This window comes from Vicugna pacos, chromosome 13 (genome assembly GCF_048564905.1).
Source record: "Vicugna pacos chromosome 13, VicPac4, whole genome shotgun sequence".
Classification (NCBI taxonomy): Eukaryota; Metazoa; Chordata; class Mammalia; order Artiodactyla; family Camelidae; genus Vicugna; species Vicugna pacos.
Window position 1 is genome coordinate 54,171,566 of NC_132999.1, and position 20,795 is coordinate 54,192,360.

Here is a 20,795-nt window from a genome sequence, read left to right on the forward strand (position 1 = left end):
AATGGGACAGCTAAGTCTTAGAAGTCCTCTGTGCCTGTCAGTACACAGAGGACCAAGGAGGACTCCTCATGACAGAGATGGAGAAATCGAGGTCCAGAGAGGTTGTGAGGCCTGCTTAGAGCTGCTTCCATAGGAAGCTGGGGCCAAGTGGTTAACTCCATGAGGGCAGGGATTTGTCTGTTCTGTTCACTGCTGATGCCTTAGCAAGTATTAGGCTGCCATAAATATATGTTCAATGAATGAATGAACAAAACCATCAGCCCAATCACCAGCTGTCATGGGCCTATCATTCAGTCTTAATTATTATTATTATAACAGCTGATATTCATTGAGGTCCTAGCATATGCCAGGCACTCTTCCAAGCTCTGTATTTACACTAATTCATGCAAAGATCACGACTCTGATAGTGAGGTGGTACAATCATGATTCCCCGACTTCCTAATGGGAAAACTGAGCCTCAGAGATCTTAAGTGACTTGCTCAAGATTATGCAGCTAGGCAGTGGCCCAGCCAGAATTTAAACCCAGGCAGATTGGAATTTCTCAGAGGCTCAAAGCAGGGGAGGAAACTAGATGGGAGTTATTGGCTCGATACCAGTGGCTCAAACAAGGTGGGGAAACTGGTACAAATTATCTGACCATCCGGAGATGGTCCAGCATAGACAGTGTGCATCAGTGTTTATCCCTTGTGAAGATTTTAAATTTCCTCCACCCTTGCAGGAGGTTTCGGGGGAAACAGTGGAGAGGGACCTGCGATTTTTTTCTGGGCTATCATGGTAGTTCAGTTTGAGATCCACGAAGAGAAAAATTGGCAGTCACTAATCCACATCTCACTGCCATTGGCAAGCTGGCCCCTCTAGTGATGCTTCTCTGTTCTCACAAATCTGGCTCTTCCCACTCGCTGATCCCACATCCAATCAGCAGCGCTTCTCCTCTGTGGCCCCGCCTCTCCTCTGTGGCCCCACCTCTCTGCTAGGGCCTTACCTCCCTACCCTCTGCCTGTCCCCACTCCATTCTGGCCTCCATCACCTCTTGCTTGGACTATTGCAGTCTCCAGCCTCTCTCTTCTCCTCCCACGAGGCTTCTTTTCATCTCACTGACATCGAGTTCTGTGCAGACACCTCCAGGGCTCTTACTGCAAAGAGACTGAAGTCTGAACTCAGGCTAGGATTCCAGGTCTGCCACCAGCCACACCAACTCACCTTCCTGCTTCCTTTCCAACCAGCCTCAGATTAATTGCTTTATGTATCTATGGATTTATACCCTGCCTTGTTTCATACACAGGATATAAGCAGCTCCTGGTCAAGACTCATCCTGCCAAGACGATGCTCGGGTCTCAGAGGCCCAGTACCAAGACACAGCCCCCAGGAAGTCCTTTATTTGGGCCTGGTCTCTGAGTCCTCCAAAGCCCCTGAGTTAGACCTCACCTCTAGCTATGCAGAATATATGTGAATATGGCCAGTCTGTCCCTGACAGACTAAGAGGTCACTGACGGGTTCTCTCCAACCCAGTTCCACGTCAAGGGGCACAGGCCACCCTAAAGAGTTGTGTCCTGCATGACTGCAGGAAGCGCCATCCTGTAGCTGGGCAGTACACAACCTACACAAGTGTGCAGGGCGTCCATGAGGGGAAGGTTTGGTACCCTGAGGAACTCACGTGTGTAGTACACAACTGCACCACTAGAGGACGCCAGATTGGAATCCCGGCACCGCCGCTTCCCAGCCTGGGAGACACTCCCAAAGCATAAAGGCCCTCAGTTCTCATTTGCAAAATGACGATCATCCATGGATTAGAAATAATATATGCAAACTGCCTGATATTGGTGGTTACAGCAATGTGTGCAAGGAATAAAGAGCATCATAGCTCTCACCCACACCACCAGCCCTGCCTCAGTGGAGAATCTGGGGGAGGGGGCCCACGCTCAGCTGCGTGCGGGGAACGGTACCAATCCCGTAGGGCCATTGTGAGGGGGAAAGGACTCCAGAGTTGCCAAGCAACCAGCCAGGCACATAGTAGGTAATTAACAAATGGCCATTACTAAGGTTATACCGGAAAGAATGATTCTGCCAGACTGCCTGTGTTCAAGCCCTGTTGGTGACATTTCTCACCCCTGGGCAAGTTACTTAACCCTTCTGCAAGTTACTTAACCCCTCTGCACTTGTGATGCCTCGTCTGTAAAATGAAGGCACTATATCCACCTTGCCAGGTGGTAGCGAGGATTAAGCGAGTTAATTTATGTAAAGTATTTAGCACAGCACGCACCTCACACAGCAACTTGTAACCACTAGTTTTGTCCATTTCCCCTTCTCCTGAAGCCAAGCCAGACTGGGTCCCTGTGAGGGCGAAGCAACGTCCTGGGGCAAGCCCAAGGGATTGAGGGCCAAAGTCAGAAAAGAGGTTCCAGAGGTCCCACCAAAATATACGAGAGGCCAGAAACACACCCAAGGAAGGAGGCAGGAGCTGGGAACCAGGAGCCAGGGGGCCACAGCAAGGTGGGAAAGTGGGGGCCCCTAAGACGCAGGGAGGGCCTGCGGGCTGCACTGTCCGGTGTCTCTGATCTGGACTCGATGTGCAGCCTGACTCCCTCCCCTCGGGGAGCCCTGGGTCAGCAGAGCCACCCAGTGAGGAAGAGAACACGCGTTGAACGAGTTTATTCATGAGAAAACTCAGGGTCCATCAGGGAGACAATCTACTGGTTACAAGCTCCAGAAGCTCTTGTCGCAACAGCTGCGAGGGCCGTGGCGCCCCCAGGCAGGGGGCTGCTGGGCTGGCAGCAGCCCTGGGGACAGACAGGCAGATGCAGGCAGTTATGGGTGCTGTGGGGCCTTCCTCATTGCCCGCCTGCCCAGCCCTCCCTCCCCGGCCCCGCGCCCCTTCTAGGGCTAAAGTGCAGCTGGGGGAAGGGAGGCTGTGGGACTGGGCAGCTGGGGAGCCACAGGGAACACTGGCCACCCACACGTGCCCTCGCCCCTCCCCTTCCACGTTTCTTGAGGCTCAGCCAGAGTCCACCCCACCCAGTCCCTCCTGGCACCTCTAGGGAAGGGAGACTGCTCCCCACCATCAGATACTCAGAAAAAGCTTCCCAAGAGGGTAAGCTGAGCTCCAGCAGCTGTGAGGGGCCTAGAACTTGAGGGGAGGGGGAGACACCAAGATCTGGGAGAGGGCGAGGAGAGAGGGAGGCTCTTCTGGTCCAGGGGGTCAGCCCCTCCCCTTGGCCCAGCAGGGCTCCTCTTCCCCCGCTCCCTCCACCCCCTGGGCAGCCAAAGAAGCCAGAGGGCCTGGCTTCCAGCTCCAGGGCCATGAGTCAGCAGGGTCCTGCCCAGGCCTGACTCCCAACCACGCCATCAAGGGAGGGCCACCTCTGTGCCACCAGGAAGAAGTCACCCTGGGGATGGGGAGTGGGAGGCCTTGGGAGAAGCCTGTGGGGCCAGAGCTTCCTGCTTCTGCCAATGGTCCTCCCAGCGCTCCCTCGGGCTGCTGCGGTCAAGGTGCCCACCCTCAGCCTGGGGCCCAACACCACCATCAGCACACCCAGGGCCCTGCCTCACCAGTGGCTGTGCAGGCCTTGGCCTGGCTCCCGCCATTTTGCACGGCCTCACCCCAATGCAGCAGCTTAGCCAACTGTCCCCCGTCCAAGGGCACACCTCTAGGAGGCAGAAAGGAAGAGAACCCCCCTCCGAAAAAGAATCCCGAAGACCTCTGCTTCTTCCCCCCAACTCTTGAATATATTAAATTGTGCAGCTTGGTGCCAGCCCCTCCCTTCCGATCTCCATGGCAACCGGGAAGCATTCCAAGTCCAAGTCTGAATCCAAGTCCATCCAGTGCCAAAGGGGGTGCTTCAGCCTCTCCCCCAACTCTTCCCTGGGAGGGTGAGACCCAGCATTCCACAGGGGATGAGAGGGGAGGAAGAGTTGGGGGCCTCAGTCCTCAGCCCCCTCTTCCTCCACATGGGGAACCCCCGGGGGATCCTCGGGGTCGGGGGTCTGCCCACCGGGGTGGGGGTGGGGGCCAGGCTGGGAGCCCTGCGCGTCCTCGCCCTGCACGTAGACGCTCAGGCCCTCATGACTCGGCTCCTTGCCACACGCCTGGCAGCTGCAGTGCAAGATCTTCTCCACCAACTTGTCCACCCTGGGCACCTCCTCATGGCCAGGGCACTCCAAAGTCACCTGGGAGGGCAGGAGAGAAAGGGAGAGGTGTTTCCAAAGGCCTGGGGCAGCAAGGAGGCCCCAGGGTAACACTCCTCATGAGACCAAGAATCCCAGAGGCCCCAGAATCCTGAGCCCACCCAGGATGCCCCAGTGGGCTCTGTGGGCCCAGCGAGGGGTGGGGGCGTCCCTGCAGGAGCCACCAGACTTCCCTCCTCTCAGCCAATCTGCCAGCCTCTTCCATTCCCACGGCAGCCAGAGGGCACCTTGAAGGAAAACCCAACATGATCACCTCCTGCCTGAAATGCCCCCCAGGCCTCCCAACGCATCTGCGGAAAAATCCTGACTCCTGACTCAGGCCGCCTCTGGGGCAGATCTCTCCAACCCTGATCTCGTGCCACTCCTGCCAACTCTGCGCTGCCTGATCTGCCTGAGACTTTGCACACGCTGTTCCCTCTGCCTGGCGAGCCAGACCAGGCCTTGTGGGGCTGGCAAAGGTTTAGGTCTCATCCTATAACAATGGGAAGCCACTGAAAGAACTGCAGCGTGCGACTGACATCAGAATGGAGCTTCAGAAAAATCTCTAGTCCTGTATGTGTTGGTGTCAGACTTATAAGCCATCACGTGGCAAGGACCATGTCTGTCTGTCTCCCCGGCACAAGCCTCGACCTCCGCACACAGCAAGGCCTCCCTAAGCACTCGCGGCCAAGGTCAGCCCAGGTTCAGGGTGGAGGCTGGGCGGGAGCGGGCAGCGGTACTCACGATCTCCCACATGGACTGGGCCGGCATGCAGGAGTCGCAGTGCACCAGGGACTCCGTAGACTGCGGGAAGGTATTGGGAACGCTGTAGCTAAAGCACTGTCCCAGGCACGCCCTGTGGGAGGAGAGGCCACCGCATCCGTGTCACCGTGGCGGAGGCAGGAATGGGCCGCCCTGTCCGTGTCCTCATCTGCCCACCTGCCCTTCCCCCCAGATCCCACCTGTTCTGGATGGACTTGGCCTCACAGCCGCTGTGGCCCACGATCTGGGTGATGTTCTTGGCCTCGCACCAGGCACTCTTATCTGGGAACAATGCCAACTTGTTGATGGGCGGTGGAGCAGCCAGCAGCACAGCGGGGAGGACAGCCCCAACCAGGACCCGAAGCATCGTGCCCGTGGCCTCTGGAGCCCTAGAACTGAGAACAGACCACAGATGAGGCTGGCAGGGCCCAGGAGGCAGGGCAGAGGAGTGGGGGGCGGTGGTGTTACAAGCATGGGCTCTGACTCCCGATGGCCTGGGTTCAAATCTTGCCTCTACCACTTACTGTTCCAGGACAACCTTGGACAAGTTATTTCTCCAGTATGAACCTCAAAAGTGTAGCTGCTAACAGTACGAGCATCAGCTGGGTATCTTGAAGATTAAATAAGGCATCTCATGAAAAACCCTCAGCAGAGAGACAAGCAGATAATACACACTCCATGTTGTTAGTTATTTTTATAACTTACTATGTAGCTTTGAGCACATTACTTTTTATCTCTGTGCCTCAGTTTCTCCATCTAAAACACAATGGGGATACTGGGTGTGGCAATGGATTGTTGCAAGTACTAAACTAGACATTAAATTTCCAAAAAGATTTTTAAGTGTTGAACAATCATTAGCTCCCTCCTCACTGTGATGTTGTGGGTCCTTCCAACAGCACCTGCCCCCCAGGAGCTGGCCGGCCAGCCTGTCTCCTGGACATGCTGCCACTGTTGTCAGAACTGACATCAGGAAAGCTAACCTCTATCTTTATGTCACTGTGAATTCTTATGCCACCTTGGCTGGCTGCACCTCAGTGAAGGAACTAACTCTGAACCAGACTGTATTTCTCTTTTGGATGCCCAACCAGAGCCCCGAGTCCTGAGTCTACACACACTTCATCATCTCCAGCTCCTTCCTAATCCCTGAGTCAAAGAGGAGACAATCCAAGCCAAGGGCTTGAGCCTCTGTGAATCAGACGGAGCAAGGCACTAAGGCAATACCGGAACCAGCCAGGAGATGGCGCTGCAGGGCAGACTGTGTGTCAGAAGCCTTCAGCTCCGAGGGGATTTTCCCAATGTCCCCCAGTGTCATCTTCAGTAGGTTTTGCCACTTCCTCACCTCAAAAAGCGTAGAGGAGGGTAATTTCAGAGAGACCTGGAAATGAGGGCAACGCTCACAGGGGGCGTCCTCTGGAGTCAGAACCTTGGGGAAAAGGCACTGGACTGGGAGTCAGGAGTCTACCCACGCTGTGGGGCCCCAGACACTCTGGCCGGCCTCAGTGTCCCCACCTGTAGCATAAGTGAGGTGGTTTCCAAACCTGGGAGAGCATCAGAATCCCCTGGAGACTTGTGGAATGAACGTTCTAGGGCAGGATGAGATTCTGTGGGGTTTTGTTTTCTGTTTTTTTTTACAATCTTCTATAATGGTTCAGATATACAGGTCAAGCTTGAGATCTGGTCCAGCTCAGTCAGACTAGGATTCTGGGCCTGGGGACAGTCCCCAGAGGGGCTGGATGGGGCTGAATTGGAAGCAAGGGCCAAGTATGGCTGCACTGGTCCCCCAGATGCCCAGTACCAGTCAGGCCAGCTCAGGGCTGGACATGCCACTGATCAGAACCACCCTACTCTCAGCCCACTTTTTGCTGAAAGCGGCAGGTACTTGGTCAAGCGTTGGGAAGTGGGAGGTGTTGGGGGGGGTCTTGCCCGCTCCTGCAGGCTAACTAGGTGGGCTGGCTCAGCCGGGCTGGCGGGGAAGGCCTGGGCCGGCCTGCAGGGCTGTGACCACCTCCATCCACAGCACTCCGTTCTGTCCAGCAAGTTCTCCTCATGGCCTGCCCCTCTTCCCTGCAGGAGGTCTCAGTCCCATCTCACAGGATCCCAATGCCTGGGTGACCCCCGCTCCCTGCTGGGCGGGGAGGGGAGAGGCGGGGAGACCAGTGGGAGGTGAGTCCAGACAGCCTGCGCCAGCCCAAGTGAGTCTGTGTCACGACCCAGGCTCTCACCCACGCACATCCGGTCTCGCTCACAAGATCGACAGCAAAGCCTGTGTTTTAAGTCCTAAGAAAATTGAATGGACTTGTTCCTAACTGGCAATCTAATTTTTCAACACACTTGGCATCCAGGAGGCTTCCTCACCCAACCAGGTCCTCTTTCGTCCCCAGGGAACCAGCCTCTGCCTCAGGGTCCGACCACAGCTCACCAGCAGAGGCCCTGGCGGCTCATCCAAGGCCACAGCTCCCTGGGCCCCCAGGCTAGACTGGCCCCCCTGGAGACCTCAAGGAGGTCTGGGGAATTTTGTCCTCCACCTGACCCCATCGTGACTCTTCAGGACGGCCAGGTCAGGTAGGGCCAGTGCAGCGACTGGGCCAGGGAGTGGGATTAGGTCTCCTCAGGATTGGGGACAGATACTGGGGCTCATTTGGGGCTGGGATTAGGGGAGGTCGGACCTGAGGCCATGGGCTCGGACCAGGCTCGGGGTAGGGGGAGAGCTGAGATAGGGCTGAGGTTATTAACAAGGCTTAGTGGGAGATGGGATAACGGTGAGTGTTTTAGGGGAGCCCTGGCCTGCAGGGTGAGGACTGGTTTCTGTGGGTCAGGCTGTAGCAGAAGTCAAGGAGAAATGAGATAAACAGAGGCAGAAGGCCACCTCCCTTACCTCCCTCCCTCTCCAGCACACGCCTAAAGGCCAGCTGGGCCCACAGAAGGGGTGCTGAACCCAAAATGCCAGGCCCCCCAAGCCCTGGCCAGGACCTCGAGGAGGGGCCGGGCCCCACTCATTTCCCCCTGCCAGCAGCCCTGAGCTCCTAAGTTCAAATCCCAGGCCTCCAAGTCTAGGAGCTGTGTGACTTCAGAAGTCACCTCTCTGTGCCCACCCACCTCAGCCTGGACACAGGGAGCAGAGCACTTTCCCTGAGAAGAGCGGGGAGGGTGCAATGAAAGCACCCAGCACCCAGCAGGCGCCCAACTCAGGCCAGTTCTCTCCCCTCGCCCGGGGGATGACGGGAAGGCTGGGCAGGCATCAGAGCCAAAGCTGGACACTGGAGCAGGAGGCAGGGGGACGCCAGGCTGGTCACCTCCCACCCTCCCGCCGTCTCCAAGGAACCCTGCTGCCCCCCGCCCTTCGCAATGGAGTCAGTGCTTTGCCAGCAAGTTTTTTTTGTTGGCTTGTGTTTTGTTTTTTCAAGCAGAAGCTCAGCTGATTTTTTTTTCTGATCAAGCCATCAGATCTTCCTTCCTGAGACTGCAGAGCCTTACCCAGATTCTCACCCCTTCCTCCGCCCTGAAGGTCACACCACAAGTCATGGGATCCCCAGGATGCTGGAGCGGGAAGGGGATCCCCAGGCTAACCTCTAGCTCCTTGGAGCCTCGAGGAAGGTATGACAGCAGCCGTCCTCAGACTCATGGGGAGGCTGCAGTGAGGGCGTCCTCAGCCCAGGGTGGGCGTCCTCTTCCCATCCCGCCGTCCACTCCCAAGTCTAAGCCCTCCAGATCCTCAGAGGCCCCGTGCAAACACCTGACACATCTGGAAGCTGCCAACAACACAGAAAGAAGTTCCCTGGGGGAGAGGAGGGGACACGGGATGACCCAGCCCAGCACTGTGGAAACAGGCACAGATCAAGGAAGGGACGGCCGGTGTCTCCCACACAGGGGAAGAAGGCAGTGGGCAAACACTGGACCCCTGCCCTGGTTGCTTCCCAGGGAAGAACGGGGGTGGGGAAGCAAGGTCACAGGCTTCAGGGTCGGGCCTTTGGGGTTCTCTCTGCGTCTCACACCTACCAGAACCTAGCATCTTCCCTGAGATGCTTGCCAAAGACTCAGACGCCCGGACCCCAGCCCTGGAAATTCTGACCTCACAGTGTGGGGTCTAGGGTGTGACCCAGGTATCTGGACCTGCTCCTGAATGATTCTGAGGCCCCCCAACTCCCCAGGGAAGGGTCCCCCATAATAGCACTGCTGACAAGTGCCACCCACCCCACTGCCTGGGCCTAGAGTCTGGAATGAAAGCTTAAATTCACAGAGGGGCCTAGATTTCAAGGAAGACCTCTGCCTGACCCCGCTCACTGTGAAGCTCCCTTCGTAAAGAGCCAATCTCGTATAACAAGAGTTCACCACGATTTTCTAGGTACAATGGTCCACTCACCCCTGGCCACACACACATACACATCCCCCCTAGGCTTTCGATGCTGTGGTTCCCAGCAACCAGCCCGGTGTGGAAGCAGGTGGAAGGCAGGGCTGGCAAACCCTTGGTAGAAACACAAGCCTCTCCCCAACTTTAGCTCCTCTGGAAAACCTTCCCACTTACAGGCCCAGGACTCGGATGGAAGCTTCTAGCTGTGCACTCAGGTGACATCTGGATTCGCACAAAGCCCGTGGGGTTTGCGGTGAGATGTTTTTCAAACTTATCAGACCAGATGCTCCCAGTCCCTACCTCTCCCTGTCTTCCTGCCCACCCCCTCCCCCACCGCCCAACACACACACACACACACACACACACACACACACACACACACACGGCAGGGTCTGGGTGTCCTCCATTCTCCACCACTGACTGGGACAGACTCTGGTGCAAATCTTAGCTCAGCCACTATAACCTTTCTGTGCCTCAATTTTCTCACCTGCAAAGTGGGGATAATCCACCTCCTAAGGGCAGCTGTGAGAACTGAACTGAAGAGTGCAAGGAATTTTCAGGAGAGGGCGCTTGTCACGGGATGCCTTCAGTAGATGTCACTGGGAGTCACTCTGGGCTACTCCTCCTCCCTGAACTCTGCCCACACCCTTCTGCCTCCCACACTCCCTCCCTGCCCTCCCCTACCCTACCCTCTCCCTCCCACCGGATCCTGAGTGGTTCCTGAGAATATCTAAATCCGGGGTTGTATCCGCCTGGAAGAAACTGGATTTAGGGGGAACTCATGAACTGTCCAGTGCCGCCCAACACACTTGCTTGCCAGGGTAGGAAGTAAGAGGGAGATTCCACTAAGACTAATTCTTGGGCCACTGACGGAAGGGATAGCGTCCTGGAGAGACCAGCCCCCTCTAGAATCCATCTTCGTGAAAAAAGACTGGGCCTGGCTGCCACACTGTACATGCTGCGAGGTGCAGAGGGTGTGGCATTTGTGGCCTCGGCCCTGGGCTTGGGGATCAGCAAGGGTGAGGCAGGCCACCCCTGTAGGTCTTGGAATGAGCACAGGGACTTCCGTGAATGGTGTAGCTGAAAAGGTCGGTCTGGGAGGGGCGAGGCAGGGTCAGACCCCAGCCCTGATCAGCTCAGCAGGGTTTCCCGGGCCCACTCTGGGGTCCGAGGACAAGTTCAGGCCCAGGCTTTTCTGCTGACTCACTGTGTGCCTGGAGGCAGGATGGTACAGTGGTTACAGGCCAAGCCACTGACCACTTGTTTCACCTCCTGGAGCCTCATGTTTGCCCCGTAAAATGGAAAGCGAGGCCTGGGAACATCCATTTGGGCAGATTCTCTCAAGAGGAGTCCGGCTCCAGCATGCTGTTGAAGGCTACTGGGATTCCATGTGATTCCACTGTGATTCCATGACCCCAGTCACCGCAGGGTGGCTTCCTTCCTTCCATCAGCGCTGGCAGAGCTTGAACCAACCGTCCAGGGCCAGACACGAAGGGCCAAGCCCATGCCCAAAAGGCCTGCCTGCCTCCGCCAGGCAGCTCCACCATCCTGGCTACAGCCCCCCAACCCAGACCCTGGCCCTCCTGCCCGCAAACCAAAAAACCTTCACCAAAACAAATCTATGCAAATGAACTGCTGCAGGGTCAGCCTACACATCTGCTCAGCAGAAGTCCCACTGCAGACTTCACCAGCATCCCTGCCTGCTCCCGCAGCCTGAGACCCTTGGGGGTGGGGGTGGGGAGAAACAGTCCACTCCGTTCAAAATTTCACTCTAAAAGAAGAAAAATAAAGCCGTGGCTAATGCAGAGCATATACTGCTGGGTCCACCCTCCAGCACACAGGCCCAGAAGAGGTCCAGCTTGCAGGGGCGGAGGGGGGTCACCAAGGAAATGCTCCAGCCTCGCCTTTTCTTTGGCCCCAACTAAAGGCAAACCACACCCAAGCAGCCCCAGCATCTGGAGGAGTTTCAGGAGGCTGGTGGTTTCCACAGTAACAAAGGGTGAGGGGCTCCTTGTTGACAAATTGCTTCCCCACCCCCATCCTCTGCCAGCGCCCAGCCTTTGGCCTCCCGCCCTGACCTCTGTTTTCCTGGGGTTCCCGTAGTTACAGGCTGGTGTCCTCCAGCTGGGCAAAAGCCTTGGAAAGCCTGAAAATGTGCCCTTCTCCCCTGGTGCCCGCCACCTCCCTGGCCAAGCCAAGGCAGCCAGCTGCCCCCTTTACTGAGGCTTGTAAAACATCAGAATCGCCCCGCCCAGGGAGCGGGACGGGCAGGTGGCCGGCAGCACGGCCCTGTTGTCCAGGCCGCCTCGCGGGGGTGGAACTCTTAAGAAAACTGAGCCCCCGGAAAGGCTGGATCCCCTGCCCCAGTCTCAATTCCAGGGGGATGACCCAGGCCAGGCCCCGAGGGCAGGCGGAAGGTAGGGGGAGGGTTTCGCTTCTTTTACCGGGTCTAGGAAACTATTCACGAATCCCAGTGGGGGCCCCGTGCCTCTGACACGGTTTGGGGGGGGTCTGAATTTCAGGGTGGGGGATCAGGGAGACGCACAGACAGACTCCCAGAGCAGGGCAGGCAGACAGACGGAAAGAAAACATAAAGGCAGAGGCACAAGACCAGGGAAACTGAAAACAGGCAGAAAGGGAGAAACAGAAAGAAAGGGACAGAACCTGAGAAAGAGAGGAACGGAAATAGAGAGACGGAGACAGACAGATGGGGAGACAGAAACACACAGAGAGAGACAAAAAGGAGGCAGAAACGGACAGGAGTGGAGAGACTCGCGGCGTAGAGAGGCCCGGGCAGAGCCGGGGGGACACGCGAGCCCCGTGGCCGAGCTCCGGGCGCTGCCCCGGCGCCCGCGCGGCCCGACCCGCCTTCGACCCGCCCGGCTTGCCCTCGGCCGCGCATCTCCCTCCCTTTCTCTCTTGGCCGCGGAACTCCTACCGAGAAATGGAAACCCCCAGCGAGTCGGGGGACCGGCTCGGGGCGCAGGAGTGCTCCCTGGCCACCCCGTGCCGCGCCCACGTCCCCAGCCCCGGCGTCCGGAGCCCTCCGGATTCCGGGGCTCGGCAGCGGCGCCTCCACCCGGTGCCCTGGGGGCGCAGCCGGCGGCCGGGGGCGCAGCGCTGCGTCTGCGGCCGAAGCCTCTGGAAGCCGGGCGCCCGCGTGCCGGCCCGGGCGGGACTTACCGCGCGCGCGGCGGCGGCGGGGAGCGTGGCGCGCCCGCGGGTTCCTGCGGAGCTGTCTGCAGGCGGCGGGGGTCAGGCGCGGCGCCCCCGGGAGGCTCGGGGAGGCGGCCGGCAGCGTTGGCGGCAGCCCCGTGAGGCTCGGCTGGGCTGCGCTGCGCGCCGTCTGCGGCCCCGGGCGGGCGCGCGGTGCGGGGGAGCGGCGAGCCGAGCGGCTCCGACGTCAGGGGTGTCTCCGCTCCAAATAGGGAGCGAGGGCGGGGGCAGCGGAGGGAGGGACGCGAAAAAGAAAGAGCGGGCGGGCGCGCTGGGCCGCTCCCTCCGGACGCGCAGGAGGGGGCGCCTCGGCCGCCCGGGGCCCCGGCCCCTTCTCCCCGCCGCCCTCGAGCCCCGGGCCGGGCTCCGGAGCGGTCCGACGGCACGGCGGAGCTGCGGGGGCCGCCCTGGCCGGCGCCCTAGGGGCAGAGCAGAGGCCGGCGCCCCTGCTCGATCTAAAGCGCCCTCCGCCGGATTTCTCTGCCCTCGGACTCCTCTCCGCGTAACTTTCCCGGAGCCGGGACCATCAGGCCGAGCCTGGCCTTCGGGTGACAAAGATGGAGGTGTTCCTTTTTGTGGGAACCGAGCGCTGCAGTCTTGCTCCGAGGGTGTGGCACTCCAGTCCACCGAGTCTCAGTACGGGGAGACTGTCCTCACCTCGCAGTGCTGCTGTGCGCCCCCACCTCTCCGCTCCCGGGCGTGCGACCCAGGGCAGGGCCGCGCTCTTAGTTCCCTAGTGTCACTCGACCTCCGCCAGGCCTCGCCTCAGCTCCAAGCAGTTGGCTTAAGTGTGCAGAGAGGAGTCTGAGAGCCCCAAGGAAGACTATTCGGAACGTGAGCGTCAAAAACTGGACTCACTTCCCTGGCCCCTGGGGAGAGCCGAGCGCCCAGCGCAGCATCCAGCCTCAGCTGCTAGAGGAGGAGGGGTACCCAACTCATCAGTCCACACTGGGGCATTTGGGTGGGTTTCGGCCACGCCCTCTTTGTTGGGTGTGCCCAGTGAAGTGAGAAAATAGCTTTGTTCCTGGAAGTAGTAGCCCAGGACACAGTTGTGAGATAGACTGGATAACACTGCTTTCTGTCACAGTAGTGGGTTGGTGTCCATGCATTCACCCCAGCCTGGCTGGAAGCTTCCAGGTGGACGCAGCCCTGCTCATCCCATGTCAGTTTGCCGAGAATCCCAGTGGCTCCTAGTGGCCTGCTGATAACTCCATAGTGTACTCGGCCTATCTGTCTCTCCAAGCCCAGTAATGCATCCCCATGCCTCCCAGCTCTTGCTTATTCTATTTCCTTTGACCGGGCTTCCCTTCCCCTCCTTTCATGTCCTAGTAAAGGCATTCTTCAAGCACCAGACTGGAAAGCCTTCCCAAGATCCAGGTAGTATAAACCCCTCCCTCCTCTAGTGTGATCCTGGAAGCACAGGATACATACTCTCTGTTCTTTTAATTTCCCTCCCTCTAGACTAGTTGAGTGAATCTCTTTCCACCGCTTGACGGTGGGCTCCTTGAGGGCAGGGATCACCTGTCAGTGTCCCCAGGACTTGGGGGTGGAAGGGCAAACAAGGTGTACAATATATTTGGCTGAATTAAGTAATTATTCTCCTGTAAGTGTTTCCACAAGGATTACTATAATAACACTCATAATAGCTCACACATATCAAGCATCTACTATGCTATGTGCCTGGTCCCTTATAAGCACTTTTCACCCACAATAAATCTATGGGATAAACAGTATTGTTATCCTCATTTCATAAGTGAAAGAGTCAAGACCTAGAGAAAGGTTAAGTAACTGACTTAGAGCCACAGTAAAGGGGATGTCAGCTACCATCGGTTGGAGGGACTCGTGGCACAGGGTCTAGATAGCCTCACTGCACGGTAGGCACTCAGGAAACACTGAAAATTTTGCTTACCACTGCCACTCTCAATGTGGACCCTGGGTGGGGCAGGGACTGGATATCTACCTTTTGTAGGAACCCACCCCACTGCAAGAAGCTAATTGTGTAGATTGATGAGGTTGTCAAGTCAGAGAGCCTGGAGAAGAGGCCCTCCAAGTGGACCGTTGCCAGCCACTCAGCCACTTAATCAAGTACATGGGGTTTGGGATTGGATCACACCTGTCTGGTGAAGACTGGTAATTACCGGAGGGCTACGACGTGAACAAGGGGTCTGGAAGGTGACTTTTGTTAATACCATCAACAACTATCATTCTGTGCTAGGCATTATGCTTAGCACTATGCCTGCTTTATTATATAGACTCCTTACCACAATCTTGTCATTATTCCCATTGTACAGATGAGAAAAATCAAGGCATCACAAGCTTAGTTACCTGCCCAAGATCACACCACTAGTGATGGACAAAGTCCAGACTTGAACTAGACCTGTCAACTCCAAAGCCCACCCTTGCCACCAACCCCTCTTGACTGCCTCCCTCAGGCTGCAGCAAGGATGCTACAGCACCAGGACTCGGGGTGGTGGGGCCCCAGCGGGAAAGGCAAAGCCTCCAAGCTCCCGGAGATGCACCTGGTTGGCAGCGGTGCGCCAGTTGCCCCGACAGGCCTGGCTGGCACAGGGCACGGGCCTGAAGCCAGAGCCTACTGGCCCTGGGCCAGCCTCTTGGGGCCGAGGTAATGTGGGGCCCAGAGCTGGGGTAGAGGACTGAAAGCCTCTCTCCCCAGCTCATTAGCAAACATCTGGGCTCAGAAAAATGACCGACCTGGAATGTGACTGGGCTGTGGGGAGCTGCTCCCTCCCCGAGTCCCGGGAATGTGCGCTCCCTCCCGCAGGGCACGGGCTTGGGCCAGCTGTTTCCTCTAATCCCGTCAGCCTGGCCTCGACAGGGGTCCAAACCTCTGCACTCTCTTGCAGAAAGCGTGAAAACAAGCAAAGGCCTTCCTTCCCAGTCTGGCCCACTGACTCAGACGGTTGGTACTGGGGTCCGGGAGAACCACGGTCCCTCTCTCTTCTGCAAGATAAAGACCAGGAGCGTCCACACTTTCAAGTTTGTAGGTGGGAGAGGCCATGAAGACTCATTGTGGAAGGTTCTGGAGTCTTTCTGCTTGGGTTTACATCCTTGCTCCATTACCCACCGACTGGACAAGTTGTTTCCTGTCTGGGCCTCAGTGTCCTCCTCTGTAAGATGCAGCTGTTAGCAGTACGTGCTCTGTAGAGGTGTTATCAGGACTTACTCGCTTATTTAACAAATACTTCTTGTGCTGACTGTGTGCCAGGCAGGGACAGAGGTGCTGGGGACACAACAATGGACTAGACCGACAAGGCCCCAGCCCTCCAGAAGCTTAAGTTCTGCAGCAGGGAGGCACAGCAGGTACGCGTCTGTAGACGAATAGGTTTCTCATAATCCAAGTGTTATGGAGGAACTCAGACAAGCCAGAGTGAGTGATGGGATGGCAGAGCCTCAGAAGACATCTCAAAGGGATGACGTTTAAGGTAAGATTATGATGAGAAGGAGCCAGGATTCAAGGAGATAAATGGATGCAAAGTGCTCGGCACAGTTCCTGGAAAATAGCACGTGCTCCAGAAAATGAAAGCAATTTTAGGGAGGTTTGGGTACAGCAGAGAGAAGGCAGGGAGTCAGAGTCCTGGATCAAACCCAGGCTTTAGCACGAAGTTTTCTCAAATTTCTTACTAATGCACTTTCTGAGCCTCAGTTTCCTCACCTGTGAAATAGGAATTTTAATGGTGCCCAAGTGCATGCTTACTGGGAGAACTCACTGAGGGATGCATGCGTGAAGCACAGAACCTGGCACCAGCTCGACTCTCAGGAAGTGGAAGCCACTAGTGTCATATTATCCTTTCCCACGGAGGAAGAGGATTTGCCTAAGTTCATTCAGCAAGTCAGCAGTACATCCAGGAGCAGAATCAGATACTCTGACTTTGAGCCCACCCCTTGGGCTGGCTGTTGCCACCTCCTCCTGTCCCTGGGAGCTCAGGAAGCCTCTGGGCCCCATCTTGGGCTCAGAGAAAGCGGGAGGAGGTGACGGTGTCCTATAGAGTCCCTGAAGGTTATGGAGGGTGAGGGAGGTGTGGCCTCGGCCAAGACTAGAGGCCAGAAATGAGGACCCAAGCGGAACCTGGCCCCAAGCAAATATGTCAAATGCCCTTTGCAGGTAGAATGGGAGACCAAAAATCAAGAAGAGGGATCAAGTGCTAAGAAGGAGGAGATGAGAAGAGAGACTGTCAGGGGAGGGTACAGCTCAAGTGGTAGAGTGCATGCTTAGCACACAAGGTCCTGGGTTCAATCCTCTGTACCTCCTCCAAAAATAAAATAAATAAGTAAGCCTAATTACCTCTCCCCCAAGGGGAAAAAAAAAGAAAAAATTAAAATAAGTAAATAGAATAAAACGTTCATTTAAAGAGAGAAGAGGGTCAGAGATGAGAACTAATTCTGGGGAATTTCAGAGTGGAGATTTAAACTCAAGTCGGTTTGACTCCAAAAAACGTCCCTTTTCCACTCAAGAGAGGCCGTGGTGGTCATGGCTGTTTCCTCATCCATGTCACCAGGAATGCGGCCTAAATGCCAGGGACAGGGTGCCAGGCGCCTTCCCCAACCACCCACTTTACTCTTTGTTTGCTTCCTGTCCCCATCACTTTGTTTTCTTCCGCGGGGGCCACCTGACTCCACAGGGACACCCACCCACCTCCATGTGACAACACCAGAGCTGGGTTCTCAGGAAAGGGCCTTGAGCCTGGAATTCGTCCACCCTGCTGCCAGAGGGGAAGGGGGTAAACAGGGATGCCACGGTGGTGGGCAGCGTTAGCAAGTCAGTTCCTTTACAATGTCCTTCTGCCGTTCTCCCTTCCACTGATTCTTCCATTTCTCAGCTCCCAGCAGCCCACAAATGCCCACATAGAGGAGAATTTTTCTCTCTCCTCAAGAGCTGGACCTTCCATGTGTGTTTACTATCCCACAGAACAGTTTTTTGTTTTTTGTTTTTCTTAAGGCTTTTGTGCTCCAGATAGATTCATTGAAAAATCCTCCTGTTAGGAACATGGGTATTGGAGAAAAAGAAGGCACAAAAGAATACTATCTGGGTGTCTGTCCGGCCCCTCCACTAGGGAACTGGCTTCTAGCCACAGCCACCAATAAACACAAGGTACAAGCCACAGCCACGTGTTCTCCATGAACCTGTCCTGGTCAGAGCGGATTGGCCCGGAGTAGACACCTGACCCAGGCTGGCCAATCAGATCCTCTTTCTGAGGAATTGGAACTGAAAGGCACAGGGACCCAATGGCGTTAAGGGCAGAATTCTAGAGAACTCTGGCTACTGAAGCAGCTGACAAGGGCTTGGTTCTCGCCTCATGTGTCCTGATAGTCACCTTTCCTTGGACTCTCTGAACTTTTCCAGTATCTCACAAACCTAAGCTGATTTGAAGGAGTTTATTACTTACCTCCCAAAAGTCTTGATTAAAACTTGTTTTCGGTTGGGGGGTACCACTTACTAAGTGTCCAGCACAGCACCAGGAACTGGAGATAGAATAAGGTGTAAGGTCTGCCCTGGAAGGGAAAAGGGCAGAGGCACCAACAACGGGAAGCAGTGGAACAAAGGAAAAGCTCGTTGGCAACCCAACCATGAGGCCACAGGTGTTCAGAGAAGGGAGCAGTCCCGGGTGCTGGGATGCCTGGGAAAGGCTTGCTGGGGGTAGGACTTAAACCAGTGCTCTGACGTATGAGCAAGGCTTGGCAAGTTGAGAAAGCAGTCCATGGTAAGAAAGAAAGGGCTCAGAAAAAGGGGTGTGCATTGGACAAATACGTGGCCCTCAGACCTCCAGAACACCACAGCCGACACCATGAACGTAAGAAACACTTTCTGGATTGGCTCAGAAGTATCCTCAGAATCCTTCTTAACATAGCTCCTCTAGGCAGTCACCAAAATGGATACATTTGGCTTGTGAGATAAACATATTTGTTTGAATGAATGTGTCACCTCTAGAAGAATGTTTCAGGAATAGATAACTAGTTTGACTGAAGTGGAGGTAATATACTAACATTCACTTACTCGGCAAATATGGAGTGCCCACTAAGTGCCAGGCTCTATTCAGATGCCAAGGATATGGCAGTCAAAAAAAAAAATTAAAAACCCCAAATAATACAAATATCTGCCCTCAGGGAGCTTACCTTTTAGTGGGAGGAGACAGACAGCCAACAAAATATGTAGGTTAAAGATATAGACTGAAATCGCGATAAACGCCAGAGAGAAGAAGCAGGGAAGTGGGTTAGAGTGAGTACAGGGGAAGGGTCACAAAACCCAGAGCAGTCAGGGAGGGCCTCCCTGCGGAGGACGCACCGAGCACAGACCTGAAGGAGAGATGCAGCGAGCTGTGCGGACACCTGGGAGCAGAGTGGCCCTGGCAGGGATGTGCAGTGCATTCAGGCCCAGCAAGGACCAAAGGAGTGGAGCAGAGAAACAGGGAGCAGGTGGCAGGAGTCAAGGTCAAACAGGCACCAGGACGGTCAGGTCACGGAGGGTCTCAGAGTCCACTGTGCTGACTCTAGCTCTTTCCCTCCAAATGGGATGAAAAGCCATTGGAAGGTTCTGAGAAGAGGACTGACATAATCCGATTTATGTTTCAACGCTAGCTGCTGCGTGAGAACAGATTCAAAGGGGGCAATAATAGTAATATAGTCTAATATTACCATATGCCAGGCACTGTTCAAAAGGCTTTTCACATGTTCTCATAATAACCTTTTGAGGTGGGCATTCTCATCGTTGCTCCCATTTCCAGATAAGGAAACTGGGGCACGGACAGGGCAGACAACTTCCAAGGCCCTACTCACAGTGTCAGAATTGGATTCAAACCCTGAAAGTGTGGCTCTAGAGCCCTGCTCTCGGCCTCCCATCTTACTCCATGGAAGGGGTAGTGGGCGTAGAGCAGGAGGCAGAGATAGGGGCTACCAGGCAGGGGGCCTTGAGTACTAGGCTAAGAAATCTGGACCTTTATTTTGTGCATTACTGGGAACCGACCGAAATTTTCTAAAAGGAAACAACATGCATAAAATGGTGTTAGGACAGGGAGGAGGGTGAGAGGCTGGGAAGCCACGGGAAAATCTGCAGAGGTTCTGGCAAAGGGAAAGCAATCCTCCAAGGGTTCCCTTCCTCAGCTAAATCGAGGCTTTACAGACCACAGGTTCAAGCCAAAAAGAAGGCTTATGGCTGCTTTCTGGGGCCAAGGGAGAGAAGTCAGGAAAGCTTATTAGATGGGGCCATGTTCCCTCCCTCACCTTCTGTGGCTTGCTCTCCTGGTCTTCAAGAAGGGCCTCTACATAGATTAAGGAAAGATCTGGATGGAACTACCTTGATACTCCTTGACAGTCCTCTTCCTGGTAAAACAAGCAGAACTTGGGTTTTATCCATGAAATCTCCCACAGAGAGAAGAGGATGTCAAGTCTGGAACAGCAGTGGGCCTTTCCTTTATTTCTGTGGCGTGAAAGAGTCTGCCCTGTGGTATCGCAATCAACATACCTACAGTTTAAAGGGGGATGATTCTTTTGGTCGTAATTTGTTACATAACTGATTACACAAGAATCTTATTTGGCTGGCTAGTTCACCTTTCTCCTCGATAAGAGAGTGCCTGACCTCACATGGGACTGTCTGACAGGAAGGGATCATTACAACTGTCTTACAATGAGGCCCAGAGAGATCAAGTGACTTTCTCATGATTACACAGTGACCCAGGGAAGCCGCTCAGATGAGAACAGAGGATGCTCTATAGTAAGACTTTCGGGAAGCCTTTCTTCCAATTGAAAGTCACTGACCCATGGAAATGACCAGGCAGGGCCACCCACTTAAAAACCGAGTTAATTTAGGAGTCTTAAAAATTTAGAGAACTCAAATTTAGAAAAAAAAAATTAGAAAACATTAAACTCAACTTCCTAACTGAAAAATAGTAAGGCTAAAAGTATTCCATAAATATTATGATAAAATGTACTCTGGGTCTTGATTACATCCAAAGATACAGACAAGCAAGGAATGACAGACACTGGAAGACATATAGACTAAAAGAGGCCAGAGCACGCATGCTTGTGTGCACACGTGCGCGCGCGCACACACACACACAAACTGTCTCTCAAAGTATCATAGCATATTTCTGCTCATGCACAAGTAGGCCTAATTTATAAAATACTGCTCTTTGGAAATTAAATCCCTTGGAGCCAGAGTTCTCATTGTTAGATAAGGGAGTTATGGATGGGGAGAAGGCCAGACAAAACCCTAGGCTTTGGACTTAAGATATCAGCACAAACTCAAGGATGGACACACACCCCTATTCCTCGCTCTGTCTGCGGAGAGGAAGCA

General features: G+C 55.2%; 1 protein-coding gene and 1 long non-coding RNA gene across 3 annotated transcripts; one reads left to right on the plus strand and one right to left on the minus strand.

The window, feature by feature from the left end:
* Positions 1-2,633: 2,633 nt before the first annotated feature.
* On the minus strand, positions 2,634-12,690 carry NBL1 (NBL1, DAN family BMP antagonist). Of its 2 annotated transcripts, none has more exons than XM_072975247.1 (4): positions 12,455-12,690; positions 5,124-5,318; positions 4,906-5,017; positions 2,634-4,164 (listed from the first exon to the last, which is right to left on the minus strand). In XM_072975247.1, the coding sequence occupies exons 2-4, from the start codon at positions 5,288-5,290 to the stop codon at positions 3,919-3,921; spliced, it is 525 nt and encodes a 174-aa protein (XP_072831348.1). In that variant the 5' UTR covers positions 5,291-5,318; positions 12,455-12,690; the 3' UTR covers positions 2,634-3,918. The 2 variants fall into 2 exon arrangements, with proteins under 2 accessions (XP_072831348.1, XP_072831347.1); XM_072975246.1 differs by lacking the exon at positions 12,455-12,690 and adding an exon at positions 8,491-8,640.
* Positions 4,094-5,756, plus strand: LOC140700781 (uncharacterized). The gene is made up of 2 exons (XR_012079456.1): positions 4,094-4,853; positions 5,456-5,756. It is a non-coding gene; the product is annotated as an uncharacterized lncRNA (long non-coding RNA).
* Positions 12,691-20,795: the final 8,105 nt, after the last annotated feature.